Source organism: Heterodontus francisci, chromosome 6, assembly GCF_036365525.1.
Source record: "Heterodontus francisci isolate sHetFra1 chromosome 6, sHetFra1.hap1, whole genome shotgun sequence".
In the NCBI taxonomy this organism is placed as follows: domain Eukaryota; kingdom Metazoa; phylum Chordata; class Chondrichthyes; order Heterodontiformes; family Heterodontidae; genus Heterodontus; species Heterodontus francisci.
Genome location: NC_090376.1, coordinates 118,294,998 through 118,314,237, shown reverse-complemented (window position 1 = coordinate 118,314,237; position 19,240 = coordinate 118,294,998). Strand labels below are relative to the sequence as shown.

The 19,240-nt window shown below is 41.7% G+C and overlaps 1 protein-coding gene across 4 annotated transcripts in view; it reads right to left on the bottom strand.

Moving 5' to 3' along the window:
• cars2 (cysteinyl-tRNA synthetase 2, mitochondrial) overlaps positions 1-19,240 on the bottom strand; it is a 65,450-nt gene that overhangs the window by 29,581 nt on the left and 16,629 nt on the right. For 3 of the 4 annotated variants that reach the window (XM_068034174.1, XM_068034173.1, XM_068034175.1), the window contains exons 3-9: positions 13,176-13,293; positions 13,019-13,090; positions 9,765-9,870; positions 8,711-8,794; positions 7,222-7,351; positions 5,203-5,336; positions 3,435-3,502 (exon numbers count right to left, since the gene is read on the bottom strand). In XM_068034174.1, coding sequence (XP_067890275.1) covers positions 3,435-3,502; positions 5,203-5,336; positions 7,222-7,351; positions 8,711-8,794; positions 9,765-9,870; positions 13,019-13,090; positions 13,176-13,293 — 712 coding nt within the window. The remainder of the gene's footprint in view (positions 1-3,434; positions 3,503-5,202; positions 5,337-7,221; positions 7,352-8,710; positions 8,795-9,764; positions 9,871-13,018; positions 13,091-13,175; positions 13,294-19,240) is intronic. The other variant, XM_068034176.1, reaches the window with a different exon arrangement.

The window sequence follows — 19,240 nt, the reverse complement described above, 5'->3', positions numbered from 1 at the left end:
TGGGGTGGGGGCCACTCCATCAGGAACTTAAATTCGGTGATATGTCACATGAATAGAGGCGGTTAGATACAACTGAGTGCCTTGCTAGGCCATTTCAGAGAGCATGTAAGAGTCAACCACATTGGTGTGGGTCTGGAGTCACATGTAGGCCAGACCAGGTAAGGACAGCAGATTTCCTTCTCTATAGGACATTAGTAGCCATATAAATACCGTGGCTACAAGAGCAGGTCAGAGGCTAGGAATCCTGCGGCGAGTAACTCACCTCTTGCCTCCCAAAGCCTGTCCACCATCTACAAGGCACAAGTCAGGAGTCTGATGGAATACTCTCCACTTGCCTGGATGGGTGCAGCTCCAACAACACTCAAGAAGCTCGACACCATCCAGGACAAAGCAGCCCGCTTGATTGGCACACCATCCACAAACATTCACTCCCTCCACCACCGACGCACAGTGGCAGCAGTGTGTACCATCTACAAGATGCACTGCAGCAACGTACCAAAACTCCTTAGACAGCATCTTCCAAACCCACGACCTCCACCAACTAGAAGGACAAGGGCAGTAGATGCATGGGAACACCACCACCTGCAAGTTCCCCTCCAAGTCACACACCATCCTGACTTGGAACTATATCGCCGTTCCTTCACTGTTGCTGGGTCAAAATCCTGGAACTCCCTTCCTAACAGCACTGTGGGTGTACCTACCCCACATGGACTGCAGCGGTTCAAGAAGGCAGCTCACCACCACCTTCTCAAGGGCAATTAGGGATGGGCAATAAATGCTGGCCTGGCCAGCGATGCCCACATCCCATGAATGAATTTAAAAAAAAATAGAGGCAGCACTATGACAATACATGCCATTTTGTGAGAGTATTAGTCGCTCAGGTGCAGTTCCCGGCTTATGTGGAATGGGGAGTTCTGTACCTAGCACGCATAGTGGCAGAGAACCCCTTTAATTGATGGGACAGAGTTGTGTGAACATTCAATCCCAGAGATAGAAGGGCTTCCCTACCATAGTAAATGCTGGGTAAAGAACTCCCCATTCCACATAAGCCGGAGTTCTGTACCTAGCACGCATAGTGGCAGAGAACCCCTTTAATTGATGGGACAGAGTTGTGCGAACATTCAATCCCAGAGATAGAAGGGCTTCCCTACCATAGTAAATGCTGGGTAAAGAACTCCTCATTCCACAAAAGCCATTTCTTGCACCTGTTGCCACCTTGCACTTACCTGCGTTTTCAGTTACAAACAGACTTGCTGGAACAAAGGCTGTCATTAATTCGGAATTTGGGAATGTCCGTGGTTTCAAGGGGCAGTTTGAATCAATTATAATGCAAATAATTTGGGACTGTCAGCAAGTGTCCATTTTTTGGGCTGTCCACTAGTACAGGTTTCACTGTATTTAGGATCTGTAGTTCTGGTCTCCTCTTCTCCATGTCTACCCTGTCAAACCTCTTCATAATTTTAAAGACCTCTATCAGGTGAGCCCTCAGCCTTCTCTTTTCTAGAGAAGAACCCTAGCCTATTTAGTCTCTCCTCATCTATTCCTTCCTTCCAGTGGAGGATGAACAGAGTGCACTTGTCAGTTCTCAGCAGCAAAACTCTTATTGTACAGTCCTGACTGTAGGAACAGTTATTAAAAGCCCAAGGATTAATTATCACCCAGGGTCACGGAATTTATTTTACACAATGATGCCCTAAATCATCATCTTTGGGAATTTTAGTGTCCTTTATCACTGCTGTGACCTTCAGGGCAACAGCAAGTCAAGTTAACAATCATCGAATCAGAGAATGGTTATAGCACAGAAGGAGGCCATTCGGCCAGTCATGTCCAAACCAGCTGTCTGCAAGAGCAACTCAGCTAGTCCCACTCCCCTGCCTTTTTCCCATAGCCCTGCAAATTTTTTCTTGTCAGGTGCTGATCCAATTCCCTTTTGAAAACCACAATTGAATCTACCTCCACCACACTCTCAGGCAGTGCATTCCAGATCCGAACCACTCTTTGTGTAAAAAGGTTTTTCCTTATGCTGCTGTTGGTTCTTTTGTCAATCACCTTAAATCGGTGTCTTCAGGTTCTCTACCCTTTCATCGATGGGAACAGTTCCTATCTACTCTGTTTAGACCCCTCATGATTTTGAACACTTCTATCAAATCTCCTCTCAACCTTCCCTTCTCGGAGAACAATCCTAGCTTCTTCAATCTATCCATGTAACTGAAGTCCTTCATCCCTGAAACCATTCTCTTAAATCTTTACCGCACCCTCTCTAAAGTCTTCACATCCTTCCTAAAGTGTGGTGCCCAGAACTGGACACAATACTCCAGTTGAGGCCGACCCAGTACTTTATAAAATTTCATCACAACTTCCTTCCTTTTGTACTCTATGCCTCTAATTACAAAGCCCAGGATCCTGTATTCTTTATTAACCACTTTCAATGATTTGTGTACATATACCCCAGATCCCTCTGCTCCTGCACCCTCTTTAGAAGTGTACCCTTTATTTTATTTTGCCTCTCCTCATTCTTCCTACAAAAATGTACTATTTCACACTTCTCTGCATTAAATTTCATCTGCCACGTGTCTGCTCTTTCCACCAGCCTGTCTTTGTCCTCTTAAAGTCTCTCACTATCCTCCTCACAGTTCACAATACTTCCAACTTTTGTGTCATCTGAAAATTTATTACGTTCTTCAACGTTAAACTGAAGAAGTTTTTTTTCTCAAATTGGTCAGACTGAACTCAAAGCTTGATGGCATCAGCATGATACTGTTACTGCTCTCCTTCTACTAGCCTAATATTACTCATGGTATAGTATTGCTTACTTCTCTCAATCGGTCAGCAATAGTAGGCGGCTCTCTCCTTATTGCATGCTCTTCAGCCAATCAAGCTGAACAGGGGTAATTGTGCTACGCTCCTTGCTTGCTGCAGGAGTGTGTTGGAGAATCAGGACTAACTTCATTCACACCTCGTGAGGCTCCAACTGCAGCCCGACTGTACAAATTGACCTGTAATGTTTCAGTCCCAGGTAAGAAGAATATTGGTTTCCTTCATCCAGTTAACAGTTGAGCAGAAGACCCTAGTCAAATTTATACTTTTTCATTTGCTCTCCAGGTGCTCTGAAAATTAAACTCCATTGGGGAATGTCTGAAGGACATCCGACTAGAGAACACAAGGCTCCAAGAATTTTTGCTCTTGGGATGCAGGCATCTTGTATTGTCCATCTCTAGTTCCTCTGAAGCCATTATGAGTCAATCATATAGTAAAGGATGAAGATCTGACTGAGTAAGGGCGGAGAATGCCTTCCTTGAAAGATGTTAGCGAACCAGTTAGGTTTTTATGACAACCTGGCAGCTTTCATTGGAAGCAATTTTGTTTTTTTTTAAAAAGGGACAAAAAGAAACATGGGAAAAGGTAAACAGATGGGATTATGAGTGGATAGTTACCTTAATTGTAATATAATTTTTCAATGATTTTGACATCTTTTCTTCACTTCCTTTCAAATGCAAATGCCCTGAACAAAAGGAATATAAACAAGATAAAGATGGGTTCTTTCCATTGTTAAGGAACTGAAGTCATGCGGGGCTGAAATTGATCTTAGGCAGTAGCGTGAAACACATGATGGCAAATTCGCTGCCCATTTTACACTGCACCCAATTTTCATTACCATCAACTTTCACAGAAAAGATGATCAGGTGGGGTGTAAACAAGACAGCACATTTCATATCACCTGTTTCTTGCTGCTGCCAAAGACCAATTTCACCACTGCACCACAACCGCCGCGCTCACCCCTCGGTCCTGATCACATTATAATCATTCTCTACCACGGAAAGCAGTTGAGGCCAAATCATTAAATATATTCAAGAAAGAGTTAGATATAGTTCTTAGGGCTAATGGGATCAAGGGATATGGGGAGAAAGCAGGAACAGGTTACTGAGTTTGGATGATCAGCCATGATCGTATTGAATGGCAGAGCAGGCTCGAAAGGCCGAATGGCCTACTCCTGCTCCTATTTTTCTATGTTTCTATAATACAAAAAGGGCAAGATCAGAAGAAACACTTTCAGGCAAAGTTATCGTGATGTGGAATGTGTGACCACAAATGGTGACTAGAGCAAAATCAATGGCCACATTTAACAAAGGTACTGAATAATTACTGGAAGTAGAATGAAGGGTTTGGAGAGAAAGCAGCGAAATGGAACAATGTGTTATCAGCTCCTGAGGGGCCAAAACTCAACCAGGTTATAAGGAACAAATTGGTTAAAAATGTCTAGGTTTCCAGGTTAAATACAACTACATGGCAGTAGTGGTGTAAAACTGGTTAAGCAAAGAAAGTTTTTTTGAAGCTTCATATTTATAATTCCACTAGTGAGCAACAAGTTAGCAGAAGTGCTGGCACCAAGAACCTTAGGCCCGAAGAATTACAATTTCATGAATCAAAAACTAAAAAGCTTGGATTGTTAGCCTCTTCATGGAAATTCAGGAAATACAATTTCAGATCAAGGGACTCAACAAGTTAACAGTATAAGCATCTAAACAAAATCAGAGATCCTTTCGCCAGCAAACAATTCACTGCTGTTTGATGAAACACTCTCAAACATAACACCATCTTAACGATGCACTGCTGCAGGGCTTGATAAGTCTATTACATTCCGTCTGCTCATTACTAAACCATAAAACAATTCCACTCATCACAAGGCTGCATGCTTGCTTTGCAATGAGCCAGATTAATAAATGGCCTTTCATCTTTTACAACCAAGAGACTTGGAGAAAAACTGAAAACCCAAACATTCAAACTGCTCAGGGATTTTGATCCAGTTATCCAGTTGGTTATGATGATGTCTTAGTTTGTGAATCCTTTATAAACATAATGGATATGTTTTCCAATTACATACTCCCAGTGTAGAATCTTTCCCTCTGGAGGACACATTAAGAAATTGCATGATTAAAATTGAAAATTACACACAGATGTGCGATAGGAAAAATGCCCTTTTTTTTTTTAAAACTACCAATACCTACATTACAACAGTGCCTACATTTCAAAAAAAGGTACTTAATTGGCTGTAAAGCGATTTGAGACATCTGGTGGTCATGAAAAGTGATAAATAAATGCAAGTCTTTTTTTTAAATTTTTACTCGAGTATCAAAAAGACATTGATTACTGTCTTACTTTGTATTCCATCTGCCTTTTCTCCAATGACCAGCAAATACATACCCGAATGTAAAAAGTAGTTGCCCCATTGCTCACACTGGTGGTAGGCCTCACATTGAGCAATCTCATTCTCGTGATGGGGAAAGGCCAGGTCTATTCCACCTGAATGGATGTCCAGTTTATTTCCAAACACGGAGCTGAAAATGCCACACAGTTAAGCTCACCATTTGTTACACCGCAAAGTGCAAAATTATTTTCTTACTCGCATCTGTACACTGCAATATAAACGGCCTTGGACAAGCCCCGAGTGAGCAATGCCCACCACGGCATCAACTAAAAATAAATTATGTAATAACTAAAAATGGATGAGATATTGACTCCTGGTCTGGCAAACCCTCAATTTTAAAATTCTCATCTTTATGCTTTCATCTTCCTCCATGGTCTTGCCACCCACTTCCCCCATATCTGTAACCTCCATTAGTCATATAATCCTCCAAGTCCTCAGCACTCCTCCAATTCCGGCCTCTTGAGCATCCCTGGCCGTTCCTTCAACTGCCTGGGTCCCAAGCTCTGGAATTCCCTCCCTAAACCTCCCCACCTCGCTCTACTCCTTTAAAATGCTAATTAAAACCTAGCTCTCTGACTGAGCTCTTGGTCCCCTGTCTTAATATCTCCTTATGTGGCTTGATGTCAAATTTTGTTTGATATCAGACTGGGGATTGGTAGACAATTGTGTTCCCCAAGGGTCAGTGCTGGGACCACAGCTTTTTTTGCTATATATAAATGACTTGGATCTTGGAATGCAGGGTAGAATTTCAAAATTTGCCGATGATACCAAACTTTAGAGGAGTGGCAAACAGTGATGATGAAATGAACTGCCTGCAATAGGACATAGATAGACTTGCAGAATTGGCAGACAAGTGGCAGATGGAATTTAATACAGACAAGTGTGAGGTGATGCATTTTGACAGAAGGGATAGAGTGAGACAATACAGACTTAATGCCGCAATTCTGAAGAGTGTGCAGGAACAGAGGCACCTGGGGGTGCATGTGCATCAATCTTTGAAGGTGGCAGGACATATTGAGAGAGTGGTTAGCAAAGCATATGGGATCTTGGACTTCATAAATAAACGCATTGAGTACAAAAGCAGGAAAGTTTGGCTGAACCTTTATAAAGCTCTGGTTAGGCCCTAACTAGAATATTGCGTCCAGTTCTGGTCATCATACTTCAGGAAGGACGTGAAGGTCTTTGAGAGGGTGCAGAGGAGATTTACCAGAATGGTTCCAGGGATGGAGGATTTTAGTTGCAAGGTTAGGTTGGAAAAGCTGGGTTTGTTCTCCCTGGAACAATGGGCGATTGAGGGGAGATTTGATAGAGCTGTACAAGATTATGACAGGCTTAGCAGAAGTTAGACAAGGAAAAACTGTTCCCTTTAACTGATGGTGCAAGGACTAAGGGACACAGATTGAATGTTTTGGGCAAGAGATGCAGGGGGAATATGAGGAAGAACTTTTTTTACGAGTGGTAAAACCTGGAACTTGTTGCCCATGAAGATGGTGGAAGCAGAGACAATCAATGACTTCAAAAGGAAATTCGATGGGCACTTGAAGAAAATAAACTTTCAGGGCTATGGGGATCAAGCAGGGAAGTGGGACTGACTAGATTACTCCATGGAGATCTGGCATGGACTTGGACTGAATGGCCTGCTTGTATGCCATAAATGACTCTGACTAAGACTCTAACACTCCTGTGAAGTGTCTTGGGACATTTTACTATGTTAAAAGTGCCACACGAATGCTGTTGTTGAGTGACAGAAAATGAACACAGGTGATTATGGCCAGAAATCAACCCTATGTTTAGTGACAACAGTGTTATTCTATTTTCACTCCTTTTATTCCAGTACCAGGAAATTCCGTGCAGTTGATGCATGGTCACTAGATCATTAAAAATCCCAACCAAATCAGAAAATGAGCACTATAGTTAGACAGGTCCTCATTAATGTGCTTCTGCTTTGTGAGCAGTGCAACTCCTAAGTCAGCTTCTGTCAAGGTAAGGTTCAATAAGAAACACGAGCCACTAACCTTGCGACTGTTGAACATTCAATGTGCCAGCCAGGCCTGCCCTTACCCCATGGGGACACCCAAGATGGCTCCTGTGGTTTCGTTGCTTTCCACAGGACAAAGTCTCTGACATGCCTTTTCTCACCAGCACCTAGCAATAAAGGATCAACAGATAATACAACAGATTTTCAGAATATGAATATTTGCTGCTCTGTGCAACACATTAACATATTATGCAGGGGGATTTCTCCTGTGAGATTTACCTCCCCACCCCACCTGTCACATGCAAGGAGAGGGGAAGAGGTGTTTCCACTTGTGGATGAGACCAAATCCCTGTTCTGATGAAAAATCATCAGCCTGTAACATTAACTCTGTTTCTCTCTCCACAGATGCTGGGTAGCCTGCTGAGTATTTCCAGTATCTGTTTTTATTTCAGGTTTCCAACATCCACAGAATTTTACTTTTTAATTTGTTCTAGTAACGAGGGTAGTCTGTCTGTGGCCAATACACATAGCTGGCCGCATGCAATCAGACCTGATCAACTTATTCAATTGGAGGTCTGTCCTAATTTATTATCTTAACCCAATGCCCCAGCCCTTCCAAATGCCTACTCCCACCCTTTAGTGCTTTCCTCCAATTCTGGTCCTTTGCACATTCTGATTTCCATTGCTCCACCACTGGCGGCCAAGCCTTCAGCTGCCTGGACCCTAAGCTCTGGAATTCCCTCCCTAAAACTGGCCACCTCTCTCTCCCCTCCTTTAATTTGCTCTGTAAAGCTTACATCACTGACCAATCTTTTGGTCAGCTGTTCTAATATTTCTTAGATTTTCTCTTTAGATGTCTCATTATGTTAAAAGGTACTAACTATATCAATGTAAGTTGTTGTTGTTATTGTCAAGAACCAGTCCAACTGGGAAGGCGTGAACATGGCCAAGAAACAGGTTTCCTAGACTACAGAATTTGGTTACTGGAATGGGTGTCAGGTCAGATACACTTTTATAAAACAGATTCCTTCAAGGGAAGAGATACCCTTATAATCCAGGGCCTGTCTCGCAGACTCCAGTCTCCTAGCCTCTACCACAATGGAGGGAGATAGCAGCATCAGGATAAGCCTTACCATTAGAGATTGTCTTTCTAAAAACATGCTCAGAGGAGCAGCAAGAGTTATATACACTGTCTTTTTAAACAGTTAGTCAAGTTGTACAGAGTGCTCGTTAGATTTCTTTTACTGTGGATCCATGGATTACTTATATTTCAAATAAACCTGTTCAGTCGTTTAGCCACGTATTATTATGCCATTTTCTGAGGTGACAGGGGTCATCCTGCAGATTACTTCGATTCAGGGACAACCATTAACCTGGGTGACATTGACTCTTGCACTGCAAGGAATAATGGCACAGCTTCCAGTTCGAGACCCAGTCTGCTCATAGAAACTCTGCCCATGGGCACCAGAAAGATGTTAAGCATAGAAAACTCAAACAGTATCATTAACACAATTGTAAATACTTACTTGTTTCTCCATCAGTGCCAGCACATACCCCGAAGAACTTGCCATACTGACCACCAATAGATTGTGTGTCAAAATACACATTTCCTGAAATAATTTTTAAAAAAGGAAATGTTTTGCTCAGTAAATAAAAACTGTGCTCTGAAATCACAACAGGCTTGGATAAGAATTTCTCTATGTCATAAGAATAATACCTCGTTTACACAAGACAAAATGATACAGAGCTACACATACAGTTGCTAAAACCACCTTGAATCACAGGATGACTGCACATATGGAGGCCATTTGGCCTATCATGTGTGTGCCAGCTCTTTGAAAGAGCTTTTCAATTAGCCCCACTCCCCTGTTCTTTCCCCCATAGACTGCAATTTTTTTTTCCTTTCTCTAGTATAAATCCAATTCCTTTCTGGAAGTTACTATTGAATCTTCTTCCACAGCACATGCCAGATCATAATAACTCACTGTGTAAAAACATAATTCCGATTCCCTCCCTGGGGATCTTTTGTCAATTATTTTAAATCTGTGTCCTCTGGTTACCAACCCTCTGCCAGTGGAAACACTTTCTCCCTAGCTACTCTATCAAAATCCCTCTTTATTTTGAACACCTCTATTAAATCTCCCCTCAAAAATGAGCGCGCGATTATTGTTACTATTTTCCACTATATTATTTGGAACAAATTAAACCCAGTTGGCTTCACCTCTCTTAGTAACATAGTAATCTCCTTATAAGAAGTCTTAAATGGTATTTATTTTCAAGTCAGACTCCTTTCGACATGGTGAAATGGACCTGAAACAAGTTTCTCCACCCCCACTCCAACCAGATATGCACCAATGTGTCACATGCAAAGTTTTATTTTAATACATATATTAAATAATATTTATTGCCAGTTACTTTAGAGGGTCCAGGATTAATTTAAGGACAGGCTGTGGGTTTATTGGAGGTATGCACACATGGACTACAATTAATATTTTGCCTGTACTAGGTTAAGAATTCCGTTCATTAATAAAAGCACAGCTGAAACGCACTGATGGGACAGCTATAGCTGCACAGACTCACCTGTGGGAGTAGAATAGGCATGGCCATTATGAATGATTCTTTCTATGAATGCCACAATCTGGGGAATGTTATCAGTCACTCGCATGTAAACCGTAGGTGGAAGAACCTACAGAAGCAACATTGAAAACATTGTTAAGGATTTGATGAAACCAGGTTCCTACACTGACTCACAAATGACTTGGGGGGGAAAGAGTTAGATATCAATCGAGTATTCAAATTTAAAATGAGCTTTTCCAGAGATTTAAATAGTCTAAAGCACGGGTAGGTTCAGAAAGATCTTTGCAGTACCATTTCTATGTCTTTTACAATAAATTATTGCCCTCTCCTGTGCCTGTCTATATGACAGAAGCACAGGGTGTGTATTTAAATATTACTGGTATTGGAGCTGAAAACACAAAAATGGACCATATTACATTAAATCCCCATTTATAAAACCTTTACAATCGCACATGGCAAGACCTCTTCTATTAGCTCTGAATTTAAAAGTCTGACAAGCTTTAGTTTAAAATAAAAGTAACTGTTTGAGCTCTCCGAGGTAGATACAGACTTTGTGCAATAGTGCGAACCAGGTGTCAGCGAATCGCCAGTAGAAAGTCCGTAAGTAAAAAAGTCCAAGTAATTGAAACAAAAACAGGTCTTCCTGATGTATGAATAATAATCTATTGAATAGAAGTCAGAAGATGTAAAGAAGTCTGAAGGGATACATTTTGGTAGGAAGAACACGGAGAGACCATATAAAATAAAGGAGACAATTCTAAAGGGAATGCAGGAACAGAGAGACCTGGGGGTATATGTGCACAAATCGTTGAAGGTGGCAGGACAGGTTGAGAAAGTGGTTAAAAAGGCAGGAGGGATCCTGGGCTTCATAAGTAGAGGCATGAGTACAAAAGCAAGGAAGTAATGATAAACCTTTATAAAACATTGGTTTGGCCTCAACTGGAGTATTGTGTTCAATTCTAGGCACTGGATTCACGGAAGGATGTGAAGGATTTAGAGAGGGTTCCGAAAAGATTCCTGAGAATGGTTCCAGGGATGATGAGCTTATTCTCCTTACAGCAGAGAAGACTGAGAGGAAATTTGATAGAATGTTCAAAATTATGAGGGGTCTAGACAGAGTAGATAAAGAAAAACTGTTCCCATTGGCGGAAGGGTCGAGAAAAAGAGGACACCAATTTAAGGTAACTGGCAAAAGAACCAACAATGACAGGAGGAAACGCTTTTTTACGCTGCGAGCAGTTAGACTCTGGAATGCACTGCCTGAGAGTGTGGTAGAGCCAACAGAAGTGGGGCTTTCGAGAGGGAGTTGGATAAGCACCTGAAAGGAAAAAATTTGTCCAGGGCGACAGGGAATGAGACTAGTTGCTCTTGCAGAGAGCCAGCAAGGACACAGCCGGCCAAATGGCCTCCTTCTCTACTGTAACTGTTCTATGATTCTATGACTTTAAGAAAAAACTCCAAGGTAGAAAGCTTGATGAGAAAGCAAGATTTTAAAGAAACCAATAATTTATTGGTGAAAAAAGGACTATAAAATGTGACTGTAAAAGTTCAGTTGCTGCAGACAGCTGTAGCGAATACCCCCATACATTTCTATGGACAGTACTTATCAGCAATTACTTTCGATTTTGATCTCAAATTTTCCAGCACAAGTGGATTAAAACAGCCCCTGTCCAGTGAAAGCATTTTGCTTTGCCTAGTCTGAATTCTATAGCTGTTAGTAAAAGCAACAAGTGGTACTGGAAGTGAACTGTCAGGGAGCAGGGAGGTGGGAAGGTGGGGGCCAGTGCAGAGGGAGTGCCACATTGTTGGGGAGCCAGTGCCAAGGAAGTGCTGCACTGTTGGAGGTGCAGTCTTTCGGAAAAGGGGTTAAACCGAGGCCCCGTCTGCCCGTTAATTATCCCATAGTCACTATTTCAAAGAGCCATGGAGTCCCTTATGCTGTTCTGGCCAATATTTAGCATTCAGGTTATCTGATCATTATCTCATTGCTGTTTGAGAGAACTTGCTATATACAAACTGGCTGCTATGTTTCCTATATTAGGGCAGCGGCGACACTTCAAAGTAAAGCATTTTGGGCGTCCTGAGGTTGTGCAAGGTGCTATAGAAATGTAAAAGCAAAATACTGCAGATGCTGGAAATCAGAAATAAAATCAAGAAATGCTGGAAATACTCAGCAGGTCTGGCAGCATCTGTGGAGAGGGAAGCAGAGTTAACGTTTCAGGTCAGTGACCCTTCATCTATATGCTATAGAAATGCAAGTTCTTTCTTTCTTTGGAACCCAACACTTCAAACCTCTCAGCACGAATCTTTCCTCAGTTGCAAGCTCCCATCTGAGCCGAGGTTTGGTTGGTTTCCCTCCCTTTTCAGTTGATGTTCCATCTGCTAAGCTTTTTAAGGCTGGGGTCAATTGAAAATTTCAAGATTGAAATTGTTCAGTTTTTGTTGGATAAGGGTATTAAGGGATACAGAACCAAGGCAGGTAGATGGAGTTAAGATTCAGATCAGCCACCATCTAACTGAATGACAGTAGAGGCTCAAGGCACCGAACGGCTTCCAGCTGCACTGCACGATTCTATGGTCACCCTCTCCCCCAACTCCTCTCCTCCAGTCCCTATATGCAATTGCCATAGCTGGGTTGGTGTATTTGATATAATACAATCGCAGGTAATCATTTCAATGTGAGTACTCCTGCAGACAAGAAACTTTTGAAACCCAAATGTAAATTCGAATTATGTAATGTAGAATTTTAGAATGATACAGCACAAAGGAGGCCATTTGGCCCATTGTGCCTGTGCCAGCTCTTTGAAATAACTATTGAATTAGTTCCACTCTCCTGCCCTTTCCCATAGTCCTGAAATTTTTTTCCACTTTATCCAATTGCCTTTTGAAAGTTACTATTGAATCTGCTTCCACTGTCTATTCAGACAGTGCATTCCAGATCACAACAACTTGCTGTGTAAAAAGGATTCCTCACGTCACCTCCAGTTCCTTGCCCATTATCTTAAACCTTTGTCCTCTGGTTAACGACCCTCTTGCTAGTGGAAACAGTTTCTCTTTATTTACTCGACCAAAACCATTCATGATATTGAACATCTACCTGTTAAATCTCCCCTTAACCCTCTCTGCTCTAAGGAGAACAATCCAGCTTCTCCAGTCTCTTCACATAATTGAAGTTGAAGTTAAAAGTGCTTATGAACGTTAATTACTACACAAACATACTTTTCTGTCGTATATTTGCAAGGAAACATTAGTTGTACCTTTAAGCATGCCATGTCTTGCTTGAAATCCTCTTCATACATGCGAGAAAGTACTACAGGTGAAATATTCAACTGCAATCGGGAAAATAATAGCCATCAAATTTCAATTTCATGGTTTTCAATTAAATGCTTCTTGAGAGCAGTTCTCATCATTTACCTCATTGGCTCTTTGAATTATTTTGTCATCAATATCTGTGATAACCATCACCATGACGACATCAATGCCAAAGACCTTGGTCAATATTCTTCTTAAGATGTCAAATCTAACATAGGAGCTAGAAACCAGAACAAAATGCAGGAGTGAACAGGTTGTTAATATTTCTACTTTAACAGATGCGCAGTGTATGTGGGGTAAACAATCCAGGGTTCAGCTCTGGGTGCAAGGTGTCACTCTGGCTTTGGGATCTCCCTCAACCAAAACGCAAGAGAGATTATCTGGCTATTATCGCATTACTGTTTATGGGATCTTGCTGTGCACAAACTGGCTGACACCTTTCCCTACAACAGTGGCTAGACTTCAAAAATAATTAATTGGCTGTAAAGCGCTTTGAGGCATCCTTGGGTTGTGAAAGGTGCGATATGAATGGAAGTTCTTTGTTAAATATCATGATTGACTCAAATCCAATAGCCACTCAAAAGATACCACATCCTAATACTTCACTGCATGAAAAAATTCCTGCTAGCCTCCCCCTTTATTCTTCTAGTGCTGTTACTACATTTGTGCCCTCCCTGTCCCCTGTTACTAACACATGAAGATGATTGAAATGTCATGAAGTACAATCAGTTTTCAAAATTGAAACAAATATATATTTAATAAAAAATCTTTGTCTTATGAATTCCCTTGCAGTGTTTTGATGAGGATTTCAGGCACTCTAATGATTACATGCAATTACAGCAGCATCTCCCACAGTGCTTTCTATAGTGCTGGGGTAAGTCAAATTGTGTTTTTATCCTGGATTACTGTGGCATAATTAGTGAAGACTGCGGACTCTAATTCCATGATTGTGTGTGATCTTTAATAAGGAAAGCACCATATAGAGTAACTGAGAATGTACTAACGGAACAGTTTATTTTTATGTTGCAAATAGAACAAATCCTGATCATAAAAGCAAGAGTACAGTCAGACAAATATAGCATTGAAGAGAATGGCAGTTCAAATGATCTGTGAAATATATGTAATACTTTAGAACGTGCTGGTGTAACCCCCATGGTGCTTTTGCTGAGGAGCCTGAGGATTTTGTCCATTGGTAAGAAGTGAATGTGTTGCAGCAAGGAATATTGTGGGTCCGATCGTGGGATAAAGTTATTTTGTTTATTAGGTGATTATATGGGCAGGAGCAGGATAAGATGGGTTGGGGAGGTGAAGATATGTGGATGTGGCAGGGGTGTGAACACAGTACTGAAAGGGGAAGGAGTAGTTGAGGGGGTGATGGAAGTAATGGCGGAATGAGTATTTGGGGAGGTTGTAGTCAAGAGTTGGGGATTTGGAGAGCAGGATTCTTAATGTGTCAGTCAGTGGATGAGGAAAAAAGTGAGGTGAAGAAAAAGAGAAATGAAGAATAGTTCTTGGGGAAGAGAAGTTCAACACAAAATAAGGCGAGAAAGCACATACCCAGAAACAAACAAAATCTTCAGAAAAATACCCTATGTCTATGTGCAATGATCATTTAAAACATAGTACAGGGGGCGGGGGTGCACGGGGGAAGCTTTCTTAAAAGGCCAAAAAAAACAGCACTATTGTGGGCCATGAAAGAAAACAGGGTCTTTTTGTGGCAACTATAAAAATGAATTATTATGCAGCAGGAGTTTCTCCACATTTGAAGGCTGGTGGGTTCAAGTGGGAGCTAAGTGGGGGTGAAAGGATTTTTAGGGAGGATTGGCAGGTCAAAGGTCAGCCAGCTGGTGGGGCAGAAACAGCTGGGGGTCCCAGAAGTGACAGATGCAGAGTTTAGACTTGTCGCTGGGACAGCCCTCCCAAATTTTGGCACCAGCCCACAGATGTTGCTGAGGACGACGCTGCAGGATGACTGAATTGGCGGACTCTTGTCCAATTCATTGCCAATAGTTCAGTCTAAATGTTTCAGAGCTAGGCTGGTCAGGGCAAGGACTACTTGGATAACAGAGGAAGTAGGGCTAGCTGTGAGGAAGAGGAACAAAAATTAAATGTTGGAAAAAACCCCCAAATAATTTATTAAAATTTAAATTTGAAGAAATACGATGAATTACAAGAAGCCAGCAAGTGGAATGCGAGAGAAGCCACAAGGCTCCAGGATGAAGTGTGATGTGACGCCAAGTCAGAAAATAACATGAAGATGCCAATCACAGTGCCACTACTGAGTGACACAAGGAAATGCAACAGGTACGTGTGGGCATCTGAATATGGGATACCCTATAAAGAGCAATTTTCAATGGCGTGCACGGCCAATGTAAGAATGTTAATATATTAAAAGTGGATCCCTCATGACTGTATATTTGTGAGTGCGTACTGGAGTGAGGACTGCATCCCATGATCCAATACCAATGTATACAACTGCAAAACGTGCCAACAGCATCTCGCACTGTGAGGAAATTGAGTCTGGTGCATTGCAGTTGACCCACCCCCCTCTCTCCTCTCTGTGAAGGAGGAAATCCACCTTTGCAGGGATATCATTGTAACCCTCCCCAAACTGCTGCTACACTGAAGCTCGATGCTTGAATGGAGGGAAAGGGGAATTTCCCACACAAGTTATATTGTGTCTCAGCCTTTGCTCTTACATACTCAAGTCCCTCTTCCCCCATAACACATCTTACACCTCTCTCTCTCTTCTGTACCCTCTTCTGGATCTAATTATCCTTCATTCTCTAATTCTGCGAGTCTCAGATTCTTGTGTGCAGCACCACAGGAGATCAACTGGTACAGATTAAAAGTCTTATGTTTTGCACACACTTCCTACTTCTTGTGTTCAGATTTTGTTTACATGGGAGTCAGGAGTTTTCCTAGGACATCATTCCTCAACCTTTGACACTTTTCGCCAGTTCCCCTCCCGCATCTCCCCCCCCCCACCCCACGCCCCCCCATACCCCATTGTAGTAACTTCTCATTTGTCTATTCTACCGAGATATCATTCCTTTTTTATGAATGGATTTTATAGAGAAGATTGGGAAATGCTGTTTCCAGTGGCAGGAGGATTGGTAACCAGAGGACATAGATTTAGAATGACGACATTTAGAAAACCTTTTTTTTAAAAACAGTGAGTGGTTAGGATCTGGAATGCACTACCTGCGAGTATAGTGGAGATAGTTTCAATCATGGCTTTCAAAAGGGAATTGGATAAGCACTTGAAAAAAAAATTGCAGGGCTACAGGGAAAGGGTGGGGTAGTGGGAATACTTAAATTGCTCTTGCAGAGAGCCAGCACAGATACGATGGGCCAAATGACCTCCATCTGTGCTATAACTATTCCATTATTCTAGATAATTGGCAAAAGAATCAGAGGGAAGCTGAGTTTTTCTTTAAAAGTGCAGCAAGCTATGAAAATGTTGAATGCACTGCCCAAAAGGGCGGTGGAAAAAGATTCAACAGTAACTTGCAAAAGAGAACTGGATAAATACTTTAAAAAGGAAACATTTGCAGAGCTATGGGGAAAAAGCACAGCGTGCGAGATTAATTGGATAGCACCTTCAAAGAGTCAGCACAGGCACGATGTGGCAAATGGCCTCCTTCTGAACTGTACAATTCTAGGATTCTTTAAAACTTTGTCTGAATAGTAAAAAAACACTTTTATTGCAATAACCAGTCTGCAGAAAAAACAGCCAGTTGGATCTTTTGTTTACTCAACAATAAAAAGAGCCCAGTGGCAATTTTTCATTTTGTCATTTCATTAATTGATTCACAGGTTGTTTCCACTGCTTCTAAGTGGCCAACCTTACGGCTGACATAAACTGCTTTGTGTTAATTAATAAGTTTTGGGGGAAACCCATTAATTAAAATAACAGCTGTCGCCATTTATTTAACAGATGTTGGAAAAACCCATTGGATTAAATGGTCACTCTTTTTCAACTTAAAATGTTGGAGATGCTATTATATTGAACGGTTCCTTATTTAATTAGTAAATGTGTGTCAGCTGTGGCTCTACCAACTGCATCAGGAGGCCCTAGATTCAGATCTCACTCCGGACACTTAAGCACATAATCTAGGCTGGCACTGACAGAGTGCTGCACTGAGCGAGGGGCAAGGGGTAATACTGAAGGAGTGCTGCACAGTCGGAGGGTCAGTACTGAAGGAGCAGTGTCCTTTCAGAGGTGCTGTCATTTGGATGGACATTACATCAAGGCCCTGACAGTCCGTTAAGGTGGACATGAAAGATTCCATCACCTTTTTTGAAGTAGAACAGCTCCTGGCAAACATTTACAATGCTCTGGCAGTTTATTTACTTTATTTCACCAGATTCTCTGGAATGAGCCTTTAGATTAGGTAGTATCCCCACCATGTCAAAAGGTGAAGGGTTTAAGACCCTGATCCAGACAGTCCCAATGAGTGGAGACTGGAGCTCCATGTAACGTTCTGCAGGACACTCGTGACCTGTGGGTGCCTCCTGCCCCAACTGCGTCATACGGAGTTGTGGAAGCACATAAAACCCTCCAACCATGAAGGACAAGCCTCTATTGGCTGGTATGAAAATGGTTGCAGCCATGGAAGGAGTATTCACATTGGCCTGTCCAATTGTTGATCAGCTCGTGACTCCTCCTACTTCACACTGTTCACCAAGGAAAGAGCACAAAGAAAATGAAAAACCACAACCAGATATCTGCAATGGTCAACTTTATTTCATGATTCCTGTTTATATTTATTTTATAGCCACTTTTAATTCCTGACTATTGATTTACTTAATAAGTTAACTAATTCCAGGAGTTCCATATCCCACTTCAATCCAATTCTTTGGAAAAAAGCCCCACAAAACCTAAAGCAACTTTTTAGAAAAATATACATAATTTATTTTCACAACAATCACAAAATCAAATCCTTACAGCATAAAAATCCATTTAATGAAAACACTATTTGAATTATTCAGTACTGTTAATCAGTGGTCTTAATGTATTGTACTTAACACAGCAGACAACATCCTGGTTATAAAACACTGCATTTTCCAACTCACTGTCACTAAAAGCAAGGGAGAGTTCCGAACAATACATTAAAACCCTGCATACAAGCATTTCCAGCCACTCACTCTTGCGTCCCGTTACTTTTCCCATTAAACTCTGTTGCTAACGCCCTTATTGCACCATATGTAATGCTACTGAAGATCTGCTCATAAGAAGGTGCAATGGATTGATCTGCATCTTTTTATAACAAAAGCTTCATACTGAAATAACCAATAGGCAGCAGCCTTCATGATGTTTCCCTTAGTGGGAATCTAAAGAGGGTTTTTTTTCCAGGTTCTGCTTGTCCCACAAGCTCCACAGGAAGTCACTGAAACTGGAAATGCAGCATTATTTTATGCTTTGAAGATAGAGCTCACCTCCAAGGTTCACGTTATTTGGTCCTACAATAACAGGAAAACACTCCCTATTTTTCACCGCCAGCAGTGAGAGATGAGTTCACACTGTGTGGTACCACATCTCACAGATAGGCAGACAGCCTCAGAGCCTAGTTCAAAGTTTAACAGCATTCCACTTAATACATATATAATCCACAAAAAATTCAGCTGAATCAGTGACACTGAATCAGATCAATCCAAGAATCATAACACAGTAGGTATAAAACACAAATAAAAACAAGAAATGCTGGAAATACTCAGCAGGTCTGGCAGCATCTCTGTGGAGAGAGCAGCAGAGTTACCGTTTCAGGTCAGTGACCCTTCATCAGGGGAAGTTCTGGCGAAGGGTCACTGACCTGAAACGTTAACTCTGCTTCTCTCTCCACAGATGCTGCCAGACCTGCTGAGTATTTCCAGCATTTCTTGTTTTTATTTCAGATTTCCAGCATCTGCAGTATTTTGCTTTTATTTTAGGTATAAAACACACCTTTGGTCTGGTCAATGCATTAGTATCTAAAACCCCATACTCATTTACAAAAGCCTTCATGTTAGGTAACCTGCAAAGGACCAAAGTGATGTCAAAATAACCTTGCCTGCAGTGCATCCTGTAGATTGTACGCATTGTAGCTACAGTGAATTGGATGGGATAGATATAAGTCTCTGTCTGGGTGGTGTTGAGCTTAAGTGTTGTCGTGGGTCCTCCCATC